The sequence below is a fragment of the Peromyscus maniculatus genome, chromosome 1 (genome assembly GCF_049852395.1).
Source record: "Peromyscus maniculatus bairdii isolate BWxNUB_F1_BW_parent chromosome 1, HU_Pman_BW_mat_3.1, whole genome shotgun sequence".
NCBI classification, from domain to species: Eukaryota; Metazoa; Chordata; class Mammalia; order Rodentia; family Cricetidae; genus Peromyscus; species Peromyscus maniculatus.
In genome coordinates, this window is record NC_134852.1 from 125,677,993 (window position 1) to 125,704,464 (window position 26,472).

Sequence of the window (26,472 nt, forward strand, 5' to 3'; positions counted from 1 at the left end):
CACAGGCTTTTATCTTACTGTGCAAATTCTGTCCTCAGTACAGTTAGCAAGGACTGAAACAAAGGGGAGACTCCTGGCCTGAGCCAGCAGCCTGCAGTTCTAGTTCACGGAATAAACACATGTAACTGTTTTAACATTTCCTGAACAACTATTACTGTTGTCTATCACAGTAGTCATCTGTCCCTCTACAGTAGTCCCACATTTGAAAGTAAACGAATAAACATTTTCCCACAGTTGAATGCTGGGCAGTACTTGTGTATGAAAGGACTGACTGACTTGTCCTCCCAGGCACACTCCTCCCAGTCACCCATTTCCACTCTTGTTAATAAATAAAGTTGCCCGGGGGTCAGAGCTATTAGCAAGCCATAGGAAAGCAGGGCAGTGCTGGTGTACGCTTGTAATCCCAGCACTTGGTAGGCAGAGCTAGGTAAGTCTCTGTGTGTTCAGGGATACAGCCGGCATTGGATACACATGCCTTTAATCTCAATACCAACCATAGAAAACCTGGAGGTCTATACAGACAGGACGTGACAAGGTGGTCATGTGGTTGGGTTTACAACCAATGAGAAGGCAGAACAGAAACTCTATATAAAGACTTTAACACAGGAAGTAGCTCTGGTTTGGAGAGGTAGGACCACCGCAGGAGGAAGGGTAAGGTTTTAGCTCTTAGTTCTGACCTCTTGGCTTTCTTCTTTGCATTGGTTCTGTGTTTCTTATTTAATAAGATGGTTGGTTACATCTACACACTCTTCTTCAGGAAGCCAAAGGTCTTTCTGTATGTCAGTCAGATCTCACTCACACACTGGACAGATCCAGTGTGGGATGAAATGAAGAGGTTTCCCAGAGTCCACCAGCTCGAATGTGCTTGGCCCTGGCTATGACTTCTAACTCACGTCCTCAGCTGTCCCCTCTCTTACGATCTGGCCACATTGGCCTGTACATACATAGCTCTACCTGTCTGGAGTACCTTCCATCCTGTTCCTCCTGTGGCCACACTATGGCTTCATTCAGGTCTCTATCCTGAGTCATATCCTCAGACAGTCCTTACTGCCACTTCTCAAATAATCGCCCTAAGCTGGCTTCTTACCTTTAACGTGCTTTTATTTCCCCTTGGTTCCCAGCCATGTAACCGAAAGAGCCTTCTTCACAGTCTCTGCCCCCTACTAGTGTGTACTCTGTTTAGTCCAGGCATTTACTCCACACTCCCTTACTTCTGTATGAGTCTACCCCAGAACAGGTACTGATTTGGTGAATCAAGATGATGAAAACTGAATGCAGTTTGAAATTTGCTTGTTTTGTTTTTTACTTTTTGGTAGGAAGCATAGCATTAAGTTTAAAGGTGAGCAACAATTCACTTAACCGTTACTGTGAGCTCATGGGTATATCCTTTGAAATAGTCTTGCACTCTATTCTCACTCTGATTACATAATTTATAGTCTTTATAAGAATGATCCTAAATACTGCAGGATGGGACAGAGAGACACCAATAGCAGGTAGGTTGAGTACCTGAGAGGCAACCTAAGTGCCAACCAGCAGTAATGTGGTTACACGGGGCAGATCTGAATAAGTGACTGGGCGGCCCTCAAGCTGGCAGCCCAGATCATTGGTAACAGAACAGGTAAGGACCTGGAAGCCTAAAGAAAGAGAGATGACAGAGTGAGTGATGGGCCTGCCATGCAGTGGAGAGGGATGCAGGGTTACCTTCTCATTCCTGCAGTTGCTCAGCCCCATGTTGTTCATGGAGGACAGTTTCCCATCAACCCCGTGTGGCTGCTGTTGCTGCTCCCGCTGGATCTGTTCTCGCATCTTCCGAGCCTCCTGAATGGCTTTCATCACTGTGTCCTGGTCCCCAAACAGGGCAGGAGAGTTGAGACTGGACAGGATATCTGCATACACAGGGTGCGTGCGTTATTAGAGGCTTGTGGGGACACAGTCTCTCAAGCGTTGGCTATGATCCACTCCCCAGGAAAACACTGTATTCTTTGAACAAGGAAGGGGCACATTTGTTATTAAAAAAACTACAAGACTAGTTTGAGCACAGAAAGCCAAGTCAGTCAAGCAAGCTGTACTGGGTCAGGGTTCAGTTAGGCTGTGGAGGATACCCTGGCATTCCAGGCTGGTAGGTTGTCCCTTACCCTCTCACAGATGATTGGTCCTAGGTTCTAATATTGTATATACAGGAGGGATGTATTTGCTTTGTTTATGCCTACAGTATCAATGCTCCTACATTCTATTCCTAGCTGTATTGGGAGAAAGTAACTGCTTTGCATGTGTCTATACTTTGTGTACAATCTTTCCTGATCAGTGGGGGAGGGACAAGGCTGGGGATAGGCAGAGAGGTGGCTAGAATTTCTGTCCAGGGACTCTGTTGTATTTGGTGTGTTATGTGTAGGAGAACAGTTTGAGGCTTAACAGGATGAGACGTGTGAGGGTACATGGCTACTACAGTGACATCTGTATGTGGGTGTTTATGTATCCATTGCAGGAGGGAGGGGGTGGGAAGAACACACCACACTCTCCATTCTCCAAGAGCTTGCTAGTTAATGAAGCATTCTTCTTATCATGCTGCCTTAGTTATTTACCAAGAGAATGACAACCCTGCCCCATCCTCAGCTTGGACACCCACTGCTCCTAGCCCTCTCCCCACACCCCCGATCCTGATGTACAGTGAAACAGTATTGTGTGGCAATGGCTTTCACACGAGCACAAATCCTCAAATCAAGTAAGAATAAACAGTTTTTTTCTATTATATTCCATGTAACCCAGAAGGGAAAAAAGAAATAGAAACTAATTTTCCTCTACACCTTGAATTTTACTAAGCTTAAATGAATACTTTGGATCATTTTTTCCATTTTTAGACAAAGAAGGGCAATTATTTTATTACTGATAGATTTTTTATCTGTTGTTGTGTATTTGACATGATCTACTTGTGTAAGGTCCTTTGTATTTAATCACACATGTGTGTGAGAGGCATGTATGCATATATGCATACTCCTGACACAGAGAAACAGGGAAACCAGACTATAATTAAGCTCACACTACACACCTTGGATGTACAACACATGTGCATATCCATGTGAGTTGTGGGGTTCTGGAAACTGTCTATGGAAATGTTTTTTAAAGTCAGTTACTTTATAGAATATTAAACAATTGTTTTGTTTTGAAGTTTTTTTCTGATAAAAAGACGGCTTTTGTGCAATATTTTAGATGACTTTTGTGCAATATTTTGTGTGTAAGATTGCTGTCTAAGAGCAGATACTTTGACTCTGGCCCATCTGACCCAGACCTAAGAAGCACACTCTGCTGCTGACAGGAGCAGAACCTGTGACGTACCAGCTCTCTCCCCGTTCCTTTGGTTGAGCAGCCGAGGGAACAAGTGAGATGTGGAAGTGGGCTGCATAAGGGCCACTTCAAGAAGCAGGCTGCTTTCCTTACGCTGCTGCCTTTCTTTGTTCTCATCTCCTACTGCCAAACGCCAGCCCAAACAAACAGCTGGCAGTGATGTTCCAGGTGGGTATCACTTCTCTCCTCTCACTGAGCACCCCTGACACAGAGTGAAAACTGTGGCTCCTATGAGACAAAGCTGACTGGGAATCAGAAGAGGCTGCTGTCCACATCCTTCCTACCCTAAGTCCCAAGTGTCAGCAAGGACACTGCATCTCACACTCAGCCCAGCTGAGCACACCTCTAACTGTGAGCTTCCGGAGAGCATCAGGTTATGGGTGAGGAACTGGGTCTCAGCCTTGGTTCTGCTAGTTCACAGCACAGGTCTGGGGCTCAGTCATTCTACCAGGAAGAACTGAACTTCCTAACTTGTAAAGTCAAGTGAAATTAAACAAAGCGGCAAAACTAGACCTAAAATTGTAATTAGTCTCCCCACATGTTACCATATCCAATTATAATAAGCAATAGGTTCCACGACTCAATAATGCAAGGAAGGAAATGTGGCAAAGAATGGCAGTCTAATTCCTAACCCCTTTGAATCTTACTGTCTTTATTTGGCAAGCAAGAGACAAGAAGAGTCCAGTAACAATATCCTTCATGTTTTTGGTTTGTCCCCGCTGACAAATGCTTCCTTGCCGATTGCTCCAGTCTACCCAAGAACATGAATGTGTTGGGATTCACCTATGATAGTCTTTCAAAATAGAGAGCTTTGATGTCCAGGACACTGTAAGACCCTTGTCAGGTGGACTATTTTCTTTTGGCCTCACAGCAGCCCATGAACTACACAATACTGTTCCTCATTCAGGATTTAGGAAATACTAAAGTCCAGAGTCACAACATTAACCAGCGAAGGGTTTTGGTTTAGGCATGTCCCATTGTAAAACCCATGCTTTTGCTCCATACTTTCAAACAGGGGTATGGAAATCCCTAGAGAGCCTTGAAACTGCACATTAAAAAGCAAGAAGGAAAAGGCATACTGTGGCATGGCTTCCTGAATGAAGCCAGTTCTTGATACCCTTACAGGATTATTTTAAGGCAAAATCTTGACAAAATCCAGACATCCATAAGTGTCTGATGGCCAGCTCCACTATCATCTAAAAATAGATTGTAGAGGATTTGAGACATTTTTCAAAAGTTCTAGTCACCTAAGATACTAAGTTGTGTTCTGTTTCAGTAGAAAGAGTATCACTATCCTTCCCAGAGAACACACAGGACCCAAGGCAAGCCACCACAAGCCCATTTTGTTTCTATTCTAGGTCACAGGTCTCTTCCTGAAGTGGACTTTTCCATTTACCTAAAGAGGATCCTCTCCCCAGGCTTCCTCCAATGGGGCTGGGGATGCTGCTCTTGTTTGGCAGGTTGACAGGGCTGGTTTTGCTGGCTGGGAAGAGGCTCTGGGTGGGAGATGTTGGGGACTTCACAGGCTCTGCTGTCTTGGGCCTGGATGAGAGATTCAGCGGCTGGGCTGTTGTTTCATCCTACAAGAGTTTAACATAAATAATTATTTTAAAAAAGACAAATGAAGCACATTATCACTTAGTAAGCCACAGTTATTTTACACCTCCGAGACAATGCCATGTTCTCCTACAACAATAACAAAAGAAGCTAATTATCTACCTCCTTGAAGATTCATCGGAAGGAACCTCATTAATTTCCCTGTGTTATGCTTCTATTTACATTAACTGTGTAGTTGGATCATTCTTTTTGCCAAATTAAAATCTGAATTAGCTCACATTACAGCTTAATTTCCTAATGTGTTTTCAGGGATCTAAATTAACCTAGGGCATTTACAAAGAATTATTTAAAATTTCAGTAGCTCTGTAGTGCTTTTGTGTTAGTCTCTCAGAAAAGTTCCTGTGACTATAAATAGTCCCTGCAGCTAATTTTTTAATATATATTTTAAATCAAACAATTGCAAGTACTTTAGAATGGAAACATGGAGAGTCTTCTTCTGCTCTCCAGGGCCTCTGCCCTCAGAGTCCCATGCCACACCACAAGCTTCTATGTGGCTTTCTGGGTGTGGGTGCTCTTGTGGTTTATATTCTGGTCTCTATTCATGTTTAAAATTAATTTTTGTGAAGAGCAAGCATACATTATAATTATGTTTTACATGCTATACTATATGCAATTTATTTTTCATGTTTAAAGTGATGTCTTGTTACAATCTTTGCTACATATATTTATGGAATGTCTATTTTAAGACCATATCCCTCCACACTGAGCCCAGTATTTCCATCTCTGGCTTGGAACTCTAGGTTAGCCAGTGACTTGAAAGTTAAGCAACTTGTTTTCATTTTGTCTCATTTATCCTACTGTCAAAGAGCTGTAGACAATATTTTTATCATTTCAGAAATATAGATATGAGTATGTGATTTAAAGGTTCAGTGTTAAGATCTGCATTATTGCATTCTGAAGCAAAATCATCAGCAAATGTCAGATCCTGTTTCATCTCTGGGAAGGCCCAGAGAACTTGCTTTCAATGACATTATTGAAAACACACAACGGAATCTGGTAACAGAACATTCTCTCCTATGGTAAACACGTGATCTCACGGAGCCTTTATTTCTCCATCTATAAAAAGATGGCTATATACTACAGATGTCAATCAACAGACATTCCAGAAAACAACACTGGAGGAAGAAGGGCGAGAGGAAGAACAGGAGCCTGTGCAGGAGTGACCATGTACCAAGCACTACACTAGGCACCTGCAGTGTATTAGCCTACTCAACCACGGATGCCATTAGGAGGATGGGCCATACTACACAAACTTTACAAATGGGGCAATGAGCATCAAAATAATAAAAGGCACCTTCTCAAGGCCATCTAAGGAGGGAAGAATTTGAATCTAATTTACTGGATTACAAATCTCCACCTTCTTTTCTACCAAATGACTGGGGAAAAACGATTTGTATATTATGTAGTGATGTCCGACGTTTGGTTTCTGTTGTTTGTTTGTTTGTTTGGTATTAGTAGGAAACAAGTGCTCTGCCCCATCTGTGTTGCAATGCACTTTATATTTAGAATAGGACATGTTCTGGGGAAACAAGATGACATTCACTGTGAATGTCAAAATTATCTAATGTACTTAACTAAATTGCTTCTTTTTGCCCTTAATTCAAAGAATATTTAAACTAGTCACTTCCTTCACTCATGTTGGAATCATAGCACTTTATATGCTAACTATTTGGTTCATGTTCTCTATACTTCTTTCATTTGGGGTTTGCTGAACTTCTAAAATGTCTGAGTTTAGAGTTTTTGTCGAGTTAAAGAAATGTTCAGCCATTATTTTTTCAACCAAATTCCCTTCTTTTCTCTAGTTGTGTGTGTTAGACAGATCATTTGACAGTGCCCGGGACTGAAGGTCTTTCCTGTGTTCTAGTTTGCACAGTTTTGTTCTGTGTCTTCACTATCGCTGTTTTGTTTTGTTTTTTTCTTCTGCAGGTGTTCAAACTGCCATTAATCTCCTCCACTTACTGTTCATCTAAAGTATTGCACTTAGCACTTGTAGGCAACTAATTAGGTTTTCTGTGCCTTGCCTTATTATATTCATGTTTTTCTTTAATTTTCATGAAAATGCAGAGTTTATTACATCTTTTCCAGTTTTAATATTCCCTAACTTAGTATTTATAACTCACAATTAATGTCAAGATGCTCTCTATTGTAATCATGATAGAGGGACAGGATCAGGTTTATTTTTGAGATTAAGGACCCTCCCTCAGGACACAGGACATGACTATTAGACAGTGCTCTTCAGACATTGATGCTAAGAGCCTGAGATGGCAATTTCTGAAATAAGTGAATTCTAGACTGGTCCTTTACTATCTCGAAGGAGTTTTGGGGAAATGGCACAGGGAACTTAGCAGCCTCCCTAAGTAGAGAGTTCAGAGTTTTGAATGTTAATGTAGACAGAACTTTTGAGGCAGGGTACCAGCAAGGAGAGAGAGAGAGAGAGAGAGAGAGAGAGAGAGAGAGAGAGAGAGAGAGAGAGAGAGAGAGAGAGAGACAGAGAGAGAGAGAGAGAAAGAGAGAGTCAGATACAAGGGAGACAGAGACAAAAAGAATGCCAAGGAGCTTCAAAAGATTGGACTGTGTGTTTTGTTAGTTGAGTAGTGGTCAGAAAATGTCTATAAGAAGTCAACTCGAGTCTGGGGAGAGGGAAGAAGGGAGCAGGCAAAATGAATGCATGTTCCCCAAGGACTGGGAATGGCTTCCTCCCCCAGTAACACAGTGAAAGATCCCTTGATGTCCATACAGGGCATTCAGTCTCCAGGAAGTTGCTGCCTCATAATGGGGCTAAACTCCCTGAGATTGTTGCCTGTTTTGAACCTGACTAACAAATATGAAAAGTATATCCAGAGAGGATCCAGGGGTGCTGTGTCTCAGAATAGATTTCAGATATTTAAAGAGATAAAAACACTTTAACAGCCAACACTGTGAAATTCAAAATGTGTAGCATCTATTTAATAACTATGGGCTTATATAGAAACATGAAAATATGAACAAAGAAGAAAAAAATCCCACAGATTCTAAGCAAACCTCAGAATGACATAGATGGTAGAGCCATCAGGTAAGATAAGGAAAAAAAACACAGGAGGCTCGGATGCAGGCAAATCCACTCTCTCAAAAGCTGGAAAAATTGACAATGACCATGTCACCAGTCTAGAATATATAATCTGAGATAACATTTATGTTATTTCTATGTAATAATTATGAAATTTTGAGACATTTTTGATAGGGCTAATTATATGCCGCCTCCACCCAGTCTAAGATAGCACAAGATGTTTGTCAGGGGACAGGCTGCAGGAACTTAGAGTGCCTTGCCAGCTTGAGAAGGCTTTTGCTGTATATAGAACTGATAGGTGATACTCATAGCCCAGCTCAATGATTCTGGATCTTTCTCAATATGGAACTCTGTAACCAGACACTTCCATCCCCACACTGAAACTACTTTCATCTCCTTCCTGACCACCATGAGCATCCTCAGTACTACCACCACCATTAACAGAATGCTTATTACATGCTAGAGAACACATGGCTTCATGGAAAGCCCATAATATCATCAACGCCCAGATTACAGTGGCAGACTTAACAGATGAAAACCCTGTGTTTATCTCAGCTACCTTCTGCAAACATTGCCCTGTCATATTTCACTATATAATGCATGATTGTGCTCTATAAAGGGAAAATGACTGTAGTGAGGACCACGATGAAGCTGGGTGATCAAATCTCCTCAGTTAGAAGACTGAGCTTACTCTCAGAAGTTCTTCAGTAATAGGAACATTCAATTTAAATGCTCACTTTGTATCTTGGTTTATATATTTCTGCTCACATACAAAATATATGATCTAAGAAGTATAAGAAATGGGTCCTTTGTTGCTAACATAAAATATAGGCAAGTCAAACCATACAGAACTCTTATGCCTAAGAATTTGCATGTGGTCAAATGAGTAATAAAATCTGTTGGCCCACAAAGTTGGAATGGTAAAAGCAGATAGAAACTTGAATTTAGCCAGGGAACATTTACTCATCCAGCAAAGGCTTGGTTTGGTACAGTTCCAGTTGGCCAACTTAAATTACAAAATGACTTTTTCATGTTAAAATATTTAATACCCAAATAACCCAAGTTGCTGGCGTTTCACAATACTCTTTCTCTAACAACTATGAAGAGACTTATTCCTTGGGTTGAGCTGCTGTGCTGATTCAGATTCACAAATAAGCTTTTGGAACTTAAAATAATCTATTTCCACAAACTTACAATTCCTGTGCTAACTGTTTTAGCTCAAGACCTCTAACAATTAAGTGTAATTTCACTCTATTTCTCTAGAGAATCATTAAGTTAATATTTGGGAATGGAACTCAGACAGGCTGTCGTGAGGATGCTCATGTTTTGGTCTTCAATACTTGGAGTCCATTATTTTTGCAGACTTTCTGAAATCTCAACATTGCTATCTGAAAATTTACCAAAATAAGGTAGCTTCTGTGACTATAGAGCACCCAGTAGTGATGTTGGTTGTTCTCAACAGTTTGCTATGTGAAGATTCAATAATTGCCAAACTCCGTACATGCAGTACTTCTGCCAAATTACAACCATGCATCCACACTTAGCACACCTCCCCAAGTTCATAGTCAATTACATACACAACTGTTTCTCCAAACTGTGTGAATTTATTAATTCAATATAGGAAGTAGATACAGTCCCCACAACCAACTTGTACTATGTAGGGACCAGGTGCAGCACAGATTTGAAGCACCTGATCATTTCCTTGTCACCGGGTACCCCCAGGTGACCAGTTTGAGGACACTGAAAATCAGTTAAGAAAACCATGTGTCAACACTCCACCCATAACTGTGAAAACCCAGTTATCCTCTCATAATGACATGGTATCAAAAGCACCATCAGCCATTGACACCCTATTCCTCAGCACCTCTTTGTAGCCAGTTTTGAAGGACAGAGCTCCACAAACTATGCCAAGTCCAGCATTAGATTCCCTTTGATCCTCTTCTAACACCGAGGATTCTAGGCCCTACTTTGGTACTCTGAGTGGGCTCCCCACCTGTTGGAGGAATGTGGAGAGAAGTGTTGCAAGTCTGTGACAAAGTCTGACAATAAAAGCACAGCCATTACTGCCAGAGAACATTACAAAATGAAACCCAGACTCTGAAGGGAGAGATTTTTTTTTTTTTTTGAGGAGTGAGGTTTTGGAGTGAGGGAAGGATCTCACAATATAGCACTATTGTTATCAAAAGGGAAGCACCTGTTTCGCAATGCTCACTCATGACATTCCCCATAAAGAGGGCTGCTTATTCCCAGCATAGCCTGCTTCACCACCTTTCTTACAAAGCTATTTTCCAAACCATTTCCACGATCCTGCAAAGCAAGTACCTTAACTTGAGTTACAGGGCTGGTCCCTCTCTTTTCATTTTTTATCCCAGTAGGTGAGACCGTCCCTGCTGTGTTTGGTGGCTGTGGAGTTGATGGCATCTTTGCTCCAGGTGACACCTGCATGCTGGCCAGCTGAGCGGCATAGAGCTGCTGCAAAACAGAAAAGGCGAACGTCGGTCTCGTTAAATGCAGCTGAAACGGGTTCAAAAAACTTATCGTATTGTCAGATAACATCTCTCACTACCCTGCAATTTCTCTCACTTTCTTTTAAAAATAGGGAAATAAGAAAAATCAAGTGACTCAGAAAGGAAGAGGACTAGGAGAAACATGGTGCTGTAGGTGTTCCAGCAATGACACCATAGGCTGGGCCAGCACTGGTCTCTCGAGACTAAGTTCCTTCGGTTGCACTAAAAGGAGTTTGGCAGAGCAGTCTCTTAGGTTCCTTCTAAGAGCATGAAATCACTGTACAATGTTGTTTAGTGTCAGGCATGTCCACCTGTGGACTGAGAAACTAACCTGAACTTCCCCAGCAGACCTCGGTCTTCCCATACTTGTCTGGGGATGAGGACCCTTCTTGAAGATCAGTGCTGCCTCTGAGCCCCTAGAGTCTGCCAGTAGTCACTTCCCTCTCCAGTCTCACCTCTAGGCACCATAGAACAACCTTTGGCAGGGTTAGCCAGATTGGTAGCCATAGAAACAAAAAGGCAAACTTCTTTTCCTGGCCCAAGTGCTGAAGGAGACAACCCAGTTTCCCCTTTATGGCCAGAACAGCTCTGCTGGTGTTTCCACAGGGTCCCCTTTGGCTTGGGACTCTAGGCTTATTTCCCTATATTCCCACTGCTGTCTCCTGGCCTTTTCTAAGTATTTGCTATCTTACTATCTTATTCATCCTCTGCTCCCTCTTACAAGCGCTCCTCTTCCTGAGACAAGGTAAACAGACAATCTGATCCCATTCATCTTAAAATGATTAACATTAAGTACATTGATTTAACTGAATGCAGACTCTAGATTGGGATATGGGCCAATCTCCCTTTTAGATAATTTTAACTTTTATCAAAATAATGTTATACATGGTTTCATAAATTCAATATTACTTTAAGGCTTTTAAATAAAAAGAAAATCATAACAACATAGCCACCTTAAATAAGGTAAAGCCCCTACAGCCACACGTGATGGCCTTGGCCTCCCCAACTGGCCTTCCACCTCACTCCTACTCTGTGGAGGCCATCCCTTTTCAACTTGGTTGATGGTTCTTACTTATCACCTCATTTGCATATTTTTCTATGCTGTCTGTCTTTATCTGCTGATCTCACACAGGAGGATGAAAGTTTAGCTTTCTCACATCACCAGCCACATGTGCCTTCATGTGTCCCTCCAATTGCTTAAGGCTAACATCACAGATTTTAAGTTAGTCTTACTGTTTCGTTCTACTTTGGCACTCTTCATAACTGAGCTATAGAAAGAGCTAAAGTTCATTCTCTCTCCTCTTCCCACTCACCTCTCTCTGGTACTAGGATTGAATCCAGGTCCTCAGGCTTGCTAGGTAAATACCACTCAGCTATATCCCCAGACTTCTTTCACTTTTTTTATTTTGAGACAGGCTATCACTAAGTTGTCCAAGCTAAACTTGAACTCACTCTGAAAGCCAGACATACCCTGGACTGTCTCAGCCTCCCAAGTAGATGGGACTACATGGATTAGATACAGCAGTAACTTTTAGATACAGCAGTAACTTTTCTCTTTAGCTTTTTGTTAGATTTAATATTTGTATTGTTTATCATTTTATCTTTCATTTCTCTTTCTGGTTTCTGTAACTATCACTGGGTAATTCCCAGACTCTCCAAAAGATCAAGAAAACTCAACACAATACAGTTGAATATATGGCTAATCTCTGTATCCATTTTCCCCCTTAGAGATACTCTCTAGAATTCTCTACCCTCTTGCTCCAGTTTTTCATTAGGTCAGTGTTACACAGAAGTCCCCTTTGTCTCTGCTATGTTGGATTCCATTTTCTGTCTCTCATGGCTTCCTGTCTCTTAGTTAATTGTCATATTTTCGATAGTACATACACTCCAGGAAATACTTCAGAAAAGTGCCAGTGAGGTTAGTTTTTTTAGGAACTAATGATTCAGGAAACTGTTATTATTATAATCCCTTGATACAGAATTCTAAGTTAAAAATGATTCCCAGAATTCCAAAGACAATGACTTACTGTCCTTTTACCTTTCTTGCCAAGTAAGTCTGATGTCATTCTGATTTCAGATTCTTTGCATGAAATCAGTTTTCACTTGAGAAAGCATTGACTTTATACCATGTGTAGATTTCCTCCTGAGGGCTGTCTGCCTATTGACTTTACACTCACTGGTCTGGAGCCTAGCCCTTCTAATGTATAAAACCATGTGCTTCAACTCTAAGAAACACTCTGAAGTTTTCCCATCAACCCACACTAGTAATGCTAGACATCCTCTTGAACCTTTTGGTTTTAGTTTTTCCTTCTGTCTCACACTCTTAAACATTTTATCTACTCTATAATAGATTATTTTCATCAACTTCTTCTAAGACTTCAATGAACTTTCCACTGTCACAATTTTAAGAATCCTTTTTGTTCTCTGATTGCTTCTTTTTATAGCATCTTGATCACTATTCTGCTCAGTGATTAATGATGGTTTTGAATTTGTTTTTGTTTTCTGTTCTCTGCACTGTTCTCTCTCTTTTCTTTTAATCTTTTGAGCTCTTTCTCTTATATCTTTGGGTTGTGAGCCTAGCCTTTAATGGCTGAGCCATCTCTCCAGTCTTGAGCTCTTTCTCATTGGAGGATTTCTAAAGTCTCTGATAAACATTGACTAACATAAGGGACATCACCAGAAGCTGACTGGGAAATCTAAGTGTAAGGGGAGAATTATTGAATGACAGGCTTCAGTATAAAATTATAATGCAGAAAGTAGATTTTTCCTTGGAGAATCCAAAGTGTCAACACTCATAAATTGTTTATCTTACACTGATCCATCTTCTTAGAGGGATACCCTCAAATTCTTGTCTTGGCTTGAATATTCACTTGAATGCCATTATTGGGTCTGTTGTTCCAAGATAAAAACCTATGAACACACAGCTTCTCAAGAGACCAAACTTTCAGTCTCTTGCTAGGCTGTGTGCTGCTCTTGAATGGTGGGAGGAGTCAGTAGCCATTACCATGCATCAACCATCTTGTTGACCATTCTCCTCCTATCTCTGCCTTCTATGGCATATCACCTTTTTCTTTTCTGATGACAGCTATAACTCAACTATCCCTTCCTCATGCCCCCCAAACGTTTACCAGCTCTCTTTCTACTTGTACTCAAATGTTGCCACTTCTAATCCTTAACTGTCCCTGTATTGGAAATTGTGTGAAACTGGTAATAAATGAATGTGTTAGTTTGCCATGGTTGACCCACCGTCAGATATCCCAGACTTAACACTGTTGGAGCTTAAAAATGTCATTCAAATTTATCTTTTCCTCTTAGAATCAAGAGTACCTTGATGGTCAGATTTCTATCATAATAGAAAACTTCCTAGGTCATCAACTAGAGAGAAAATAGCTCAAACTGAGGCATATTAGTAGAGGAAGAAAAACAGGTGGTTTGTATATAATTTCCAGCATTACTATCATTCAGATGGACAAATAAAAAAAATTACAGTAATCAAAAACAGACCTTTCAGCACATATAATTAAATGAAAGCTTAATAAAGAATAATTTGCAAGAGCCAGATGTGCCTATGTCATGATTGTTGCTTTCTTTGGAACAATTTTTCTAATATAACAAGCCTCTAAAGAAATTAAAGTTTCTTAATTCTGTATGCAATGACTCAGTGGCAAGAAAAATTCACAAGTAAGAGTCAAACTGCTATAATTTAGGCAAAGGAAAGGCTGTGGTTTTGTTTCTTTTTTACTTTGATGGATCTTTTTCTTTTGAAATTTAGCAAGGCTGAGCATGCAGCTCAGTTGGTAGAGTGCTTGTCTCGCAAGCACAAAGCCTGGGGTTCCTTTCCAACAAACACTGCCTGAACCAGGCGTGTTAGCACAATGTTTGTAATCCCAGGACTTGGGAAGTGGAAGCAGAAGGATCAGGAATTCAAGGTTCAAGATCCATATTCATCAAGTTTGAGGTCAGTCTGGACTACATGAGACCTTAGCTCAAATTAAAATAAATAAAAAGTTGGTAAGACACAGGAAACATCTTCTCTGGAACTTCTGCTTGGACTAGGCCAGCAAAGCAAAGTTTGATAATGAATGACATGTATAGAGGAAGCTACAAATAGAAAATGCAGTGGCTAATTTTGTGAGCTGTAAACAATAACTGGATATTAAAGAGTCATTAAGTCTTAGAGATATGAGTCCTTACAAATAATGTATTTTCCATCAAAAGAAATTTCACTTTGTTTTACTCAATTTTGAATCTTTCAGAGAGCCGCAACTAATAATGCAAGGGAAAAAAAACCTTTAGAAATAAGTCTATACTTTAAATATCTGACTCAATTCAGTGATGCTTCAGATTTACTGGACAACAGTTAATTTTTAGAAACAAGGTAGTCTTAATTGCTTTCTCTCAAGTTCTAATAATCACTTCATACTCATATCCAATAAGTTCTACATAAACATGACAAGACCCCAGAAACTCATCATGCTCAGAACTGGTTCTTGTGAGTTGTGATTCCTGGGGCATTGGAGGCAGGGAGAAGAGCCATTGAGTGAAGTGGACAGTAGGACACAATATACGACTCAGTACAAGCTTTGAGATAAGAATCAGAAAGCAGAATGCAACAAGAAGAAAGAGGGCACCCATGAAAATCAATTTATCATATTCTACCTAATGAAGCATAGTCATTTAGCTGTAATTATCATCCTCAAATTGGAGATTTTAGATTTGATTTAGATAATAAGAATGCCATTCATCAAATAGGCATACATTTACAAAGCAATTTCATAGTTAACTTTCTAAGCTACTATCAGCTGAATGAATTCTATGTGCAAAGCTCTGCACCAGGAGTGGAGGAACCAAAGGCTTGGGCCAACAGTCAGCCCTAGAGGTGTAAACTGGAGATCTGCAGCCCTTGACTGGCAGCTCTCCTGTGGTGTCCACCACTTTTGACCCTTGTGTTGGTCATGTACGTGTTGCTTCCTATCCTTGACAGACTGTAAACTGCATGAAGACACAGAAGACACAGGATTCTAATTTTTGTTGAATGCCTGCCACTAATGACAGCAGCTTAGGAGTAACAAGTACCCAAGGAGTATTTCTGAAATGATATACTACAGATTACTGCACAGTAGAAGAGGTTCTGCAAATGAGACAGTCACACTCAGCTATATTTATTATATGTCATGAGAAGTTTCATTATGTTGAATTCTAAAAAAATTAAAACCAAATGAATATACACTCAGTCTTTGCTAAGTTACATTGTTTCACATGAGTAGTGAGAGAGGAGAAGACAAAGGACGTGAATGAAGTGTAAGTCACATAGATACTAACAGGTCTCAAAGAACCTTATTATTTTATATACTAACCTAAAAATTAATTAAAACACAAAATTTAAAAATTATTTTGTTTAACCAAAAATGGATCTTTTAAAGTGGTTTGATGAAAAACAACAACAAAACAAACAAACAAATAAATAAATAAAAAATAAAGTGATTTGATAACACATTTGCCAGGTGTTGAACTACTAGCTTTACTGATGTGCTGAAATTTGTCACACAAATAGCATTTGGAGCATAACTAAGGAACAGTGCCAGGCTTTTCTTTTTAGCATATTTACAAAGAGCTCTAACAGTTTTCTGATATTGCATCTTTTTTGGGATAATATAAAAATATTATTTATTCTAACGACATAGCTTTAGTTGGAAAATCTCTTAGCAGACTAGAGGGTTAGGAAGGAAAAGGGTCAAACTCTGATTATGTATCTCGTAAGGTTTATAAAAGCTTCATTCCATCGAGGATTCTTGGACCAAAGTTCACAGTCTAGGAATGATCATGAACAGCAATTCCTAACCACAGTTGAGGTCTGAGAAATTAGCAATATAGAAAAGTGGACAACAGGTGGAGTAAAGGTCCCATAAATAGTTCAATTTGGTGAAAATTTTTGTAAACACAGATTTCTTTTCACTTCAGTTTTGTAAAATGCACAGTGATTTTTTTGGGGTATTGAACTGCTTTTTTAAAAAAATCCACAATATATACAAAAGACATGCACATAAAATTGAGCCTACGTGAATTTTTCAAAATTGTAAAAGCACTTATATTTTATATTTTATAGTGTATTAAGAAATTATTTTTTTAACTTCATTGCTAAAACTGCTCCATCCTTACTAGCAGAGGTTTAACAATGCACTTAGCACTGGAACTTGGGTACGTGGAGCAATGGCACACAGAACCGAGGGGCCCTAGCGTGTTGTTTAAGCTAGCCTGCCATCTTCATTGTGCTGGTAAATGTGTTCCAGGACCATATTGTTTAGTACTGGAACTGGAGGAATCTTCTAGCTCACTTCATTACCAGAATGCCACTGGAACTAGAAACTGGTTATTCAATCAGTCTTTGCACCTTCCAAACACATTTCCCGCAATGATTAATTGTTCATTGACTAAACTTTACTCCATACTTATTAAGCCTTGTACTAAACACTGGAAGTGCATCAACAAGACCCTCAGAAACAACATCCTTTTGAAGGAGAAGCTGAAACTACATGGCAGCCTAGCAGTGCTTGTAAAATTACTCTTAGAAACCACTGAGAAGCACAAGCAGAGGATTCCAAGAAACTTCCTACCAGAGACATTTGATACTGTCTGGGGGATCAGCACAGTCTCTCCGAGGAAGATATATTTTATGTCAGTAAAAAAGTTTTCCAGGTGAGAAGATTGACAGGAAGCCCTCTAGAATGAAAAACATCCAGCACTCTAGCTCTGAGTTGGAAACCAAGGCAAGGCTTTGAGGAACTTAAATGCCAGTGCATCAGGGCTGCCCAATGCAGGTAGGGTGACAGATGAGGAGGCTGGTGGCAAGGTGGGGACAGGCCTGTCTCAGCCCATTTGTAACCACCACCACCACCACCACCACAAAACATGAGTGGTGTGATGAAGGAACAAAAGAAATGTATTTCTCACAGCTCTGAAGGTGGGGATGACCAAGGCCAAAGCACTGGAAGATTCCACAGATGGTAGGGACCTGCTTCCTCCTAAAAGACTGTCTTCTCACTCTGCTTTCCATGGCAGAAAAAGTAAATGTCCTCTTTGGGGATCCTTTTATGAAGGCTCCATACTCAGGGGCCAATCACCTCCTGTAGGCTTGTTTTCTGATATCATCACGTAAGGATTAAGGCTTTCAGCATACGACTTTTGGTGGGAACGTAAATATCCAGTCCAATGCCAGGTTACATTAATAATCCTAGAATTTATCCCTAAAGACAGGTACTGAGAAAGAGAAGTTAGCTAAAATCAGGAAGCACTGCATCTTTTCCATGTTATTACTAACCATTCAACAACCTTTAAAATAAATGGATTAAGAAAATCCTCTAAGATGTGCACAGAGCTACAGATTACATGCCTCTAACAAAGCTCTCAGGAGTTCTGGATCTGGGGACCAGCCTGAATACAGCCTTTCTCATCTTTGTATCCTAGCGACACTCTTAGAAGCAGATCTGCACAGACTCAGCACAAGGCACTGGGTTCTACCAGTCTAACTCAGTTTTAGGGCAAAATTCTTGCGAGTCTTCTGGGACACACACTGGCTAATACAATATGTCACAGTCATGCCACACCCACCCTTGTGTTTGGGAAGAGACCCATGCTTTGTGCCCAAACAGCTAAAGTGATGCCAAACTATAATGAGTGGCAACACGATGACTCTACATTTATCATATTGTAAAGAACACATTTTATACTTGTATTCTCCAGCAGAGAATACCACTGAGAAAGGACACATGACTTTTTTCATTCATAGTCATATCATTTTCACATAACTATTCTGCCCATCACCTAGTTACCACTCCCATTCATTCACAATGTAATTCAACAACTACATACTGAATGTTAAACTAAGGTAAGGTGGTGCTGAATATTTGGATTTACTGTTTTATTTAATCTTCATCAAATTATATAGGAAAAATAGTTACCTACATTAGCAAGTCTCACCTTTAATCCCATTTCTTCTTTTAAAATCAAATTGTTTTAAGTAACTAAACAGTGACTCACCGTGAAACCCACATCTGGTTCCTAGCCAACAGACAAGGATCATTGTCTAAGGAGAAGAAAGATTCTGATGTGCCCACTGTTCTGAGTTCTCAAACATCAAACTACACCTCCAGATAACTGATACTACTCCTTTAAAAATGGCATTTCATAATGCACAAGTAGTGAAAGAAAAACAACAACAACACCAGCCATTATATATTTACTCTAGACAAGTCCCTCTTCAACCAATCCAAGCCTCGGTAAAAGACCTAGACCACCCTTGTTCAACCGTCCGACAGATGAGAGAGCAGAACCATGCAGAACGTGGTTAGAAACCAGGAGACTCAATAGACAGGGGTAAAAGACCCCCAAGTATGTTCCAGAAGATGGAAAAATCAACACAAAAATCACAGCATAATTTTATATATTCTGGATTCTCTTTGGAATAGACTCTCCTTGCATGTTATTTCACCTAATAAGGACATGGAGTGGCCTGCGCACGTCTGTCTCAAAAGAAAAGGAAAATTCTCCTTCAAGCCTACTGGTAGCTTAAAAAAGGAAAGGACAGCAACATATTGTTCAACAAACCAGATGCCACCATTACTACCAACAGACTCAACTCTTACTTGTGTATTTATCCCCGTTAGTACCTGAGAGGCCAGGCCTAGTGCAGACCCAGGCTAACAGATCCCACCCTGCTGTGTCCCACACTGCTTGAGGGGACAGCAGAAGTAGGAGGTAACAAGTGGGGTAGGAAAGGGAAGCATCCTGAAGGAAGTGACATTATTTACCTGGCTCATGCCCCAAGCCTAGCTCAGTTCTCCAGGCATCCCCTGGGTTCCTCTGCCTACCCAAGAAGCCATGCTGTAAAACTGGACAAGTTCAGCTGTGAAGAGGTGGAAACAGAGGCAGGTAATTAAGAAGCCTGATTTAGTGCTTATTTAGCAGAGAGGAAAATATGTCAGTACCAGCCATTCCAGACTGAAGGAGAGGTGAGGGGAGAGTTTAAAAATAATTACTTGAAAGGTTTACAAATACTTTTACTTCTCATAAAGCTTCAATGTCAACAGAATGATCCAGGAAATACAGCTGTGGTTTTCTGGAAGGACAGAACTGAAGTCCTGTTTTCAACACAGAAGGTACTTGTGTGGCTAGTCCATTAATATTTGAGGCCAAAGAAGCCTGCCTGTAGGGATAAAAGGTGAGAGAAGGAATAGAGGAGGTTGGGCAGCTTTCATTCTATATACTGACTTCACTGCCAAGTCAGTCTTGCCTTCCTGCATATTTTTATCCTACGCTCTTTCCCTCTTTTTTTTCCATTTTTTTTTTTATTAAACTACAGTTACATCATTTCCTCCCTTACTGCCTCCAACCCATTCCATGACCTCCTCTAGCTCCCTTTCAAATTCATGGCCTCTTTTTCTTTAATCATTATTGGTGTGTGTGTGTGTGTGTGTGTGTGTGTGTGTGTGTAAATATAAACATACAACGGCTGAGTCTGTCTAGTGTTTTTTGTCTGTATATGTTTTTCAGGGCTGATCACTTGGTATTGAGTAATCATTTAAGGGGCTCATCCCTGTAGGGTGTGGCTAATTTTCCTTCTCTCAGTAGTCATTAACTGCCTGCAACTCTTAGTCAAGGGGTGGGGCCCATGTGATCTCCTCCATCTGCATTGATATTTCACATTCTACCTACCTTTGAATCTCAAACTAAGTGCAGTTCTCTGTGAAACCTTCCCTCCCCTCTGGCCTACCACAATCACCCCTCTAGCCTCGTGTACTTTATGGACTTCCCTTTATTCTCTCCATGTCTTTCTCTTCCACAAAATTTCCAGCTTATCAAGAAGTGAACAACTGGGTCTTCTTTAATCTACCTTCCTAGTATATAAGACAATGTCTGGTATTTAATAGCAGTCCTGCTCACACTTGGCCATTAAACACCTTTCATTTCCATTTGGTGTCATCTTCTTGGAACTGCTACCATTTCTGCCAAAAGCCTTTTCTCCATTTTATTTTTCCTTCATGTACCGGCTGGTTTTGTGTGTCAACTTGACACAAAGTCATCAGAGGAATGAGCCTCAGTTGAGGAAATGCCTCCTTAAAATCCACCTGTAAGGCATTTTCTCATTTAGTGATCAATGGGAGAGGGTCCAACCCATTGTGGGTGGTGCCATCCCTGGCCTGGTGGTCTCAGTTCTGTAAAAAGGTAGGTTGAGCAAGCCATGGGGAGCAAGTCAATAAGCAGCACCCCTCCATGGCCTCTGCACCAACTCCTGCCTTCAGGATCCTGCCCTGTTTGAGTTCCTGTCCTGACTTCCTTCAGTGATGAACAGCAATGTTAAAGTATAATAAACCTTTCCATCCACAACTTGCTTTGGCCGTGGTGTTTTGTCACAGCAATAGAAACACCAAGACACTCCCCAAAAGGAACATCAAAGACAGAGGTCATCTTTGCTTCTGTCTTACTGAAGCTCTGGACATGCAGGTTCATTCTTACACAAAAATACTGGGCAGTGTGACATTAGCAGGATCACTGAGAATATCATGCTCCAGTCTCTCCTCTGTATACTTGAGGAAACATCAAGTCCAGAGGATAACAGTGGTCTGCTTAAAAACATTAGTTGGCAAGCAGCAGGAAGAGTGAATCCAGTGCTCAGGTCTATGGTCTTCCCAAGCACCTTCGGAAGCACTTGTGCTTTCCTGTCCTCTCTTCCCTGAGGGAATGGGCTGCAAACAGAGTTTGTACATTTTATCAGAGATAATTTTATCCTAAAAATGCTTGAGAGCTAATCTGTGGGTACCCAAGAATGGTTTATTTTGGAGAACTTTTCTTAATATTTGTTTTTAAATGTACATATTTAAAAGTGCCACCACAGTAATTAGGTTAAGGTAATTATAATCATGTTGAGATATTCCCAGATTTTTAAAACTAAAGCTCATGCAATTATTGATAAAGGGGTGAAAATGTGTCTCTGGTAGGAGTAGACCTGAGAGTTTGCTTGGTCTTTCTATAGTAGTCCAAAGCAAACTAGAACAAGTAAGCCACTGTAAGCCACTGAACGCCAGGACTTGTTGTATTTGATTCACTACTTCTTGCAGCCAACTCAAGAAGGTCAACAAAGGTAAAAGAATGCAAAGGGTAGCCCCCTGGAGGTCTTCTTGCCTAGTTCTCAAGCATGCAGGAACAGGCTTCTGTGACTTCACTCAAACAGGGCAGGCAATGTGTTGGGTGTGGAGGAGAGGAGGATACAAGAGAGGCTCAGGACACCTTTTTAAAAGCCAGAATCCATCGGATGTCAGAACGTCCAATCCTCTGCTATAAAAATAATCAATTGAGATTCATTATCCCATTACACTGGTTACCTTGGGCTACATTTTAAAAGAGTAAGTGGTACAATTTGCTAAGAATAAGCAAAGCATCTCTCTCTCTCTGTTTCTACTCTTTTCTTTTATGATGCTAAAGAAAATAAATCAGTATATAATGCCTTTTTACAGAAATAAAAGCAGGCCCTGAAACAACTGGTGACTCCACTCATGAAGCAAGATATCCAAAGAGGTGATAAGGAGGACAGACAGAAAGCAGCATCACAGAAGCAAGCGGCTCCATGCCCATTTCCAAGAGCTGAGCGGGCGCTGCTGAGAGCTCCATTTCTCCGAATGCAGTGATGTTCCTGTGACTTTGTAATCACAAAGCCAGAGTTCATGACCAAACCCCAGACTAGTGCATCTCGACTCTATCAAGAGGATAGAAAGACTCAGTTGTGAGTCCAGAGTTTGGGTTTGAAATTTGAGCATTAATTCTCTCACAGATCTGTATTTTTCAGCACATGTGTTCTTTTGTGAGTTTGTCAATATTTGAAAGTACAGTTTCTTTGCAGATGTACAATAAATTCATTCATCCTATCATAAATTCATTCAAAAAAATATCTGTTTTGTGTGTGGCTCTATGGGTACTAGTAGATTTTAGAAAAACACAAGTGAGGAGTGCTTTGGTAGGGAGGGATAGGGAATAGACAGACAAATAAGCATCCATTTGCACAATTCTGTTGTGATGTTTACTATGAAATATGAAACAACTGGGTGTGTCAGCATGATTGGTGGTTATGGTATTGAGTAGAAAGATCAGGAAAATTCAAGAGAAGAGGATTAAATGAAGTGAGGGGTGCTGGGGGCACAGAACTCAGTCAGAGACAATATGTGGATGGCAGTCCTGTGACAAAGTTACCCTTAGAAATCAAAGAACCCTGTGTGTTAGGAGTAAGTTGCACCAGGCACCAGAGAAAGAATAATGTGTTAGACAGATCGAAGGTCACATCCTGTAGGCCTTATATATTATGACATGGACTTTAGATCCCACACTGAATTTCTGGGTTTCTAGAAAATACCATGTTAAAACAACATGGCTGACCTGGAAATTCTCAGCAGTACCAACATGGGAATCTGGAGACAGGCCAGGCTGCCTTGCCGGGGCCCAAAATGATTGCCAAGGAACCAGCTGTTGTTGCTTGAAAAATATTCTACAACTGCCTGGCTTCAATCCCTTTCAAATTCTGTCTGTAATGAAGCTTCCAGGCCAGTACTGAATGAAGACAAATATGGGTTACTATGTAACTAAATAAAATATTTAAATTGTTAAAAAATATATATGGGAAAACAAAAATTGCATGAAAATACAATATTTTCTAAGTGGTACCTTTCTGCTTTGGTTATTGAACAGAACAAATATTGCTAATTGGAAACGAGTGTTTAGTATGTAAAACATCATGCTAGTTTCTTAACGAACTTGCTTTTTATTCCTCAGCAGACTTTGGAAGACTGAGCAGACTCATGCTACTAAACACAATTCACACCTATAATAAAATCCATAGATTTATTAAAATCTATTTTATTTTAATACTAAAGTAAAATTTGCATTTTTAGAACTATTGAAGGAGAAAGGGATGTAGTCTGAACTCACCTGTAAGTAATCAGGTAAATGATAAGGAATAATGTAAAATATTCTCTTAATTTCCTCATATTTTCTTCTGTACTTTCTTCAAATTCGAGTGAATGTTTTGCCCTATTTCAGGGCCAATTCTGCTGTCACTGTTTAAACAGCAAATTATTACTATTGCTAACTGGAGAACTTTGTCATATTTTGTAGTATGTAAATATGCCATCTGCACCTTGCAGCGATACCCATGGTTTGCTCTCTAATTAGCAGAAAGGGAATACCTTGAATGTGGTGGCCATAGTGAAAAACCATTCAAATGGTGGATAACAGCAAAGGGCATGCTTTATTGTCAGTAGATACTGATGGACAGCTCAACAATTTACCTTGAACATGGCTTAGAGCAGACTAACCAGGGGATAACTACACAAAGGGCTGAATATGAAATTTAGACAAATAAGATTGCATAAGTTGCTCTGAGAAGCAGGATGGCATCATGACCAGAGTGCACCTCCATGAGCCATAGCTGCACACTAACTGGGATCTTCACTAACTGGGATCTTCACTAACTGGGATCTTCACTAAGCCATTTAGTCTCGCACAGGTGGGAAGTGGAGACAGGCAGGCACAACATTCTCCACAGGTTATGTGTGCAGTAAACTGAACTCAAGCATTGGAACTTCTTGTTCTTATAGCATGCTCTCCTTAAGGGAAGGCCACTCTTAGAGCTGAGGCAGGGGCTTGGCATGTAGGAAGCTAGAGGTGAGGGGGGAGGGAGCAGGGTAGGAAAAAAGGGAGGGAGAGAGGAAGAGAGGGAAAGAGGACATTATTGGTTGGGGATGTAGCTCAGTGGTAGTAGAGTACTAACTAGCATGTGCAAAGCCCTGGATTCAATCCCTAACACCCTAACATGGCAGGTGGGGTTGAGGGGTATATCAGAAATGAAAACAAGCAAACAACAAACCAGGACAACAAGGACTAGTCTAACTAGTCATTTACAAATGTCATAAACACCACAGCTGCAAAGGCTTTGCTTCATGAAGCCCCAGAAATAGGCCCTTTTTTTTAGCTGAAAGGTAAAAAAATCACCATGAACAGAATGGGTCCAATCCCTGCACCACGCTTTGGCTGTGGTTAGCAATATCTCCTCCCCGCCCATTCCTTTGGGCCAGGATTGGGAGGCTGCACACTACAGAAATAAGATGTTCATGCTAAGGGTCAATGTGTCGAGTCTATAGCAGTTCCCCTCCCCTCTGGTGACAGGGGGAGCACCTTGCTATTCTCTGGAGAAAAGGAACTTTGTTCAGTCTTTGCTGTTACTGTCTATTCTTAGAAAGAGAGAAGACTTTAAACGTTCAGAACCCCAGGATTTTGGAGGGCTTTCTGACTCTCACCATCTCTTCTAAGCCTACTGTAATATGTCCAGAAAACTCTTACTCCTGTAAGATCACAGCTTTGGTTTGTTAAGAAGGCATCTTTCCAATGGAATATTTATGTCTCTGCACAGCTCTTTGAAGGAATCAGCTTATGGTTTCGTGCCTGTCTTGGGTCAGGGGTTCAAATCAGCATTTCTTCCTGTCATTCCTTATATGCTGTGTGATAATCTACAGCACAGGAAGATGAGTCACAAAACAAAGTGACATTTGACTTCAGCAACTAGTTCTAGTTAATCAAAGATTTCCAGCCTCATCGCAGCATGAAATGCTGTGTGGAAAGTAGAAGAACAAAGCGTTTTGTCAAGCAACACACCTCGTGACATAAACACATATGTCTCTTAAAGGGAATTTTATCGTTTCCACATTATCGGCACACAAAAGGCACATTCTTGTCACAGACCTGGTGTGACTGTGGAGTCATCGCTGTTGGAAACAAGAGCCTGATTAGGTTCCCACACAGATATGAATAGATTTTCCCTTTTTTTTTTTTGTGAAATAGATGCTTTTATTTCTTTTCAAACAGACGGCTAATTGTCACCCTAAAAACACTGAATTGTGCTCAGGCAACATTTGTTTCTGCTCTCTCTTCCTGTCTTTTTTAGAATCGGCCAATAACATGATTGTCCTTCTGGTTGGTCTTCTGGTGAGTCTGAGTTAATCCACAGCTGTGTGGATGTGGAAAAGGTACACAGCAGGCTGCGGCTGCTGGGTCTCTTGTCTGCTAATAAACTGTGCAGTCTGCGGGACAGATGTTAGGGGGATCTGTTAAATAAGTCAGTGACAGAGATCCTGACCTCTGCCAGCGAACATTTTATTATTCCAGAAAGGGGCATAATTACAGCATGTTAACAATAAGAAGAACCATAGCCTTTCTTTACAGATTTAACTTCTTGTTATATATTCTGGGTGGAATAAGAGTATTCGGGCCCATTCACTGAGAAGCAGTTTGATTGGGTTGAGCACAAACTGCAGATTATGGGATTTCCCCAAATCCCCAGGAAATGGTTGGACCTTGGCTTTGTGTCAATCTTCCACAGTGTTGTTTATTCAGCGTGTATCGTTACACTATTTGTACAGTGTCACTTGCCACAGGGCACCATTGTTCTGAAGGGACTATCAATCTTACCCAACATAGTTCCCTAACTATTAAATCCAGTATAATGGGAAATGTAAACCAGAGATCAAATTAATAGAAGAATATCACACACTATACCTTATATTGCTTTACTATTTCTGGTGTGAGTAAAACCACGTCTACTACAGGCAGTGAAGATCCCCTCATGTTGAGTAAAAGGCCTGCTGCTCTCTGACCCCATGCTGACCTCTCCAGTCTCACCTCTGATTGCTCCTGCACACTTAGCCTGGACCAAGTACTTCTAAGGTGCCACACTGCCTGCTGCTATTGTCTCCATGTCTGCATGCTGCCCTGTCTGTCTGGGGATCTTCTCTAGGTCTCTGCCACTGTGCGTCCCTCCCACACTCTCTTTCCAGGAGCCAATATTGCCAGCATCTCACCCAGGAAGTTTGCTGGAACTCCCCCCAGAAAGAACTAAGTACTTCTTCTTCCCACAGTGTTTTC

General features: G+C 40.7%; 1 protein-coding gene across 50 annotated transcripts in view; it reads right to left on the reverse strand.

Annotated features, from left to right (window-relative positions):
- Sox6 (SRY-box transcription factor 6) overlaps positions 1-26,472 on the reverse strand; it is a 604,948-nt gene that overhangs the window by 64,434 nt on the left and 514,042 nt on the right. For 49 of the 50 annotated variants that reach the window (XM_076563550.1, XM_076563579.1, XM_076563567.1 and 46 more), the window contains 3 exons: positions 10,328-10,477; positions 4,739-4,922; positions 1,702-1,886 (listed from right to left, as the gene is read on the reverse strand). In XM_076563550.1, coding sequence (XP_076419665.1) covers positions 1,702-1,886; positions 4,739-4,922; positions 10,328-10,477 — 519 coding nt within the window. The remainder of the gene's footprint in view (positions 1-1,701; positions 1,887-4,738; positions 4,923-10,327; positions 10,478-26,472) is intronic. The other variant, XM_076563582.1, reaches the window with a different exon arrangement.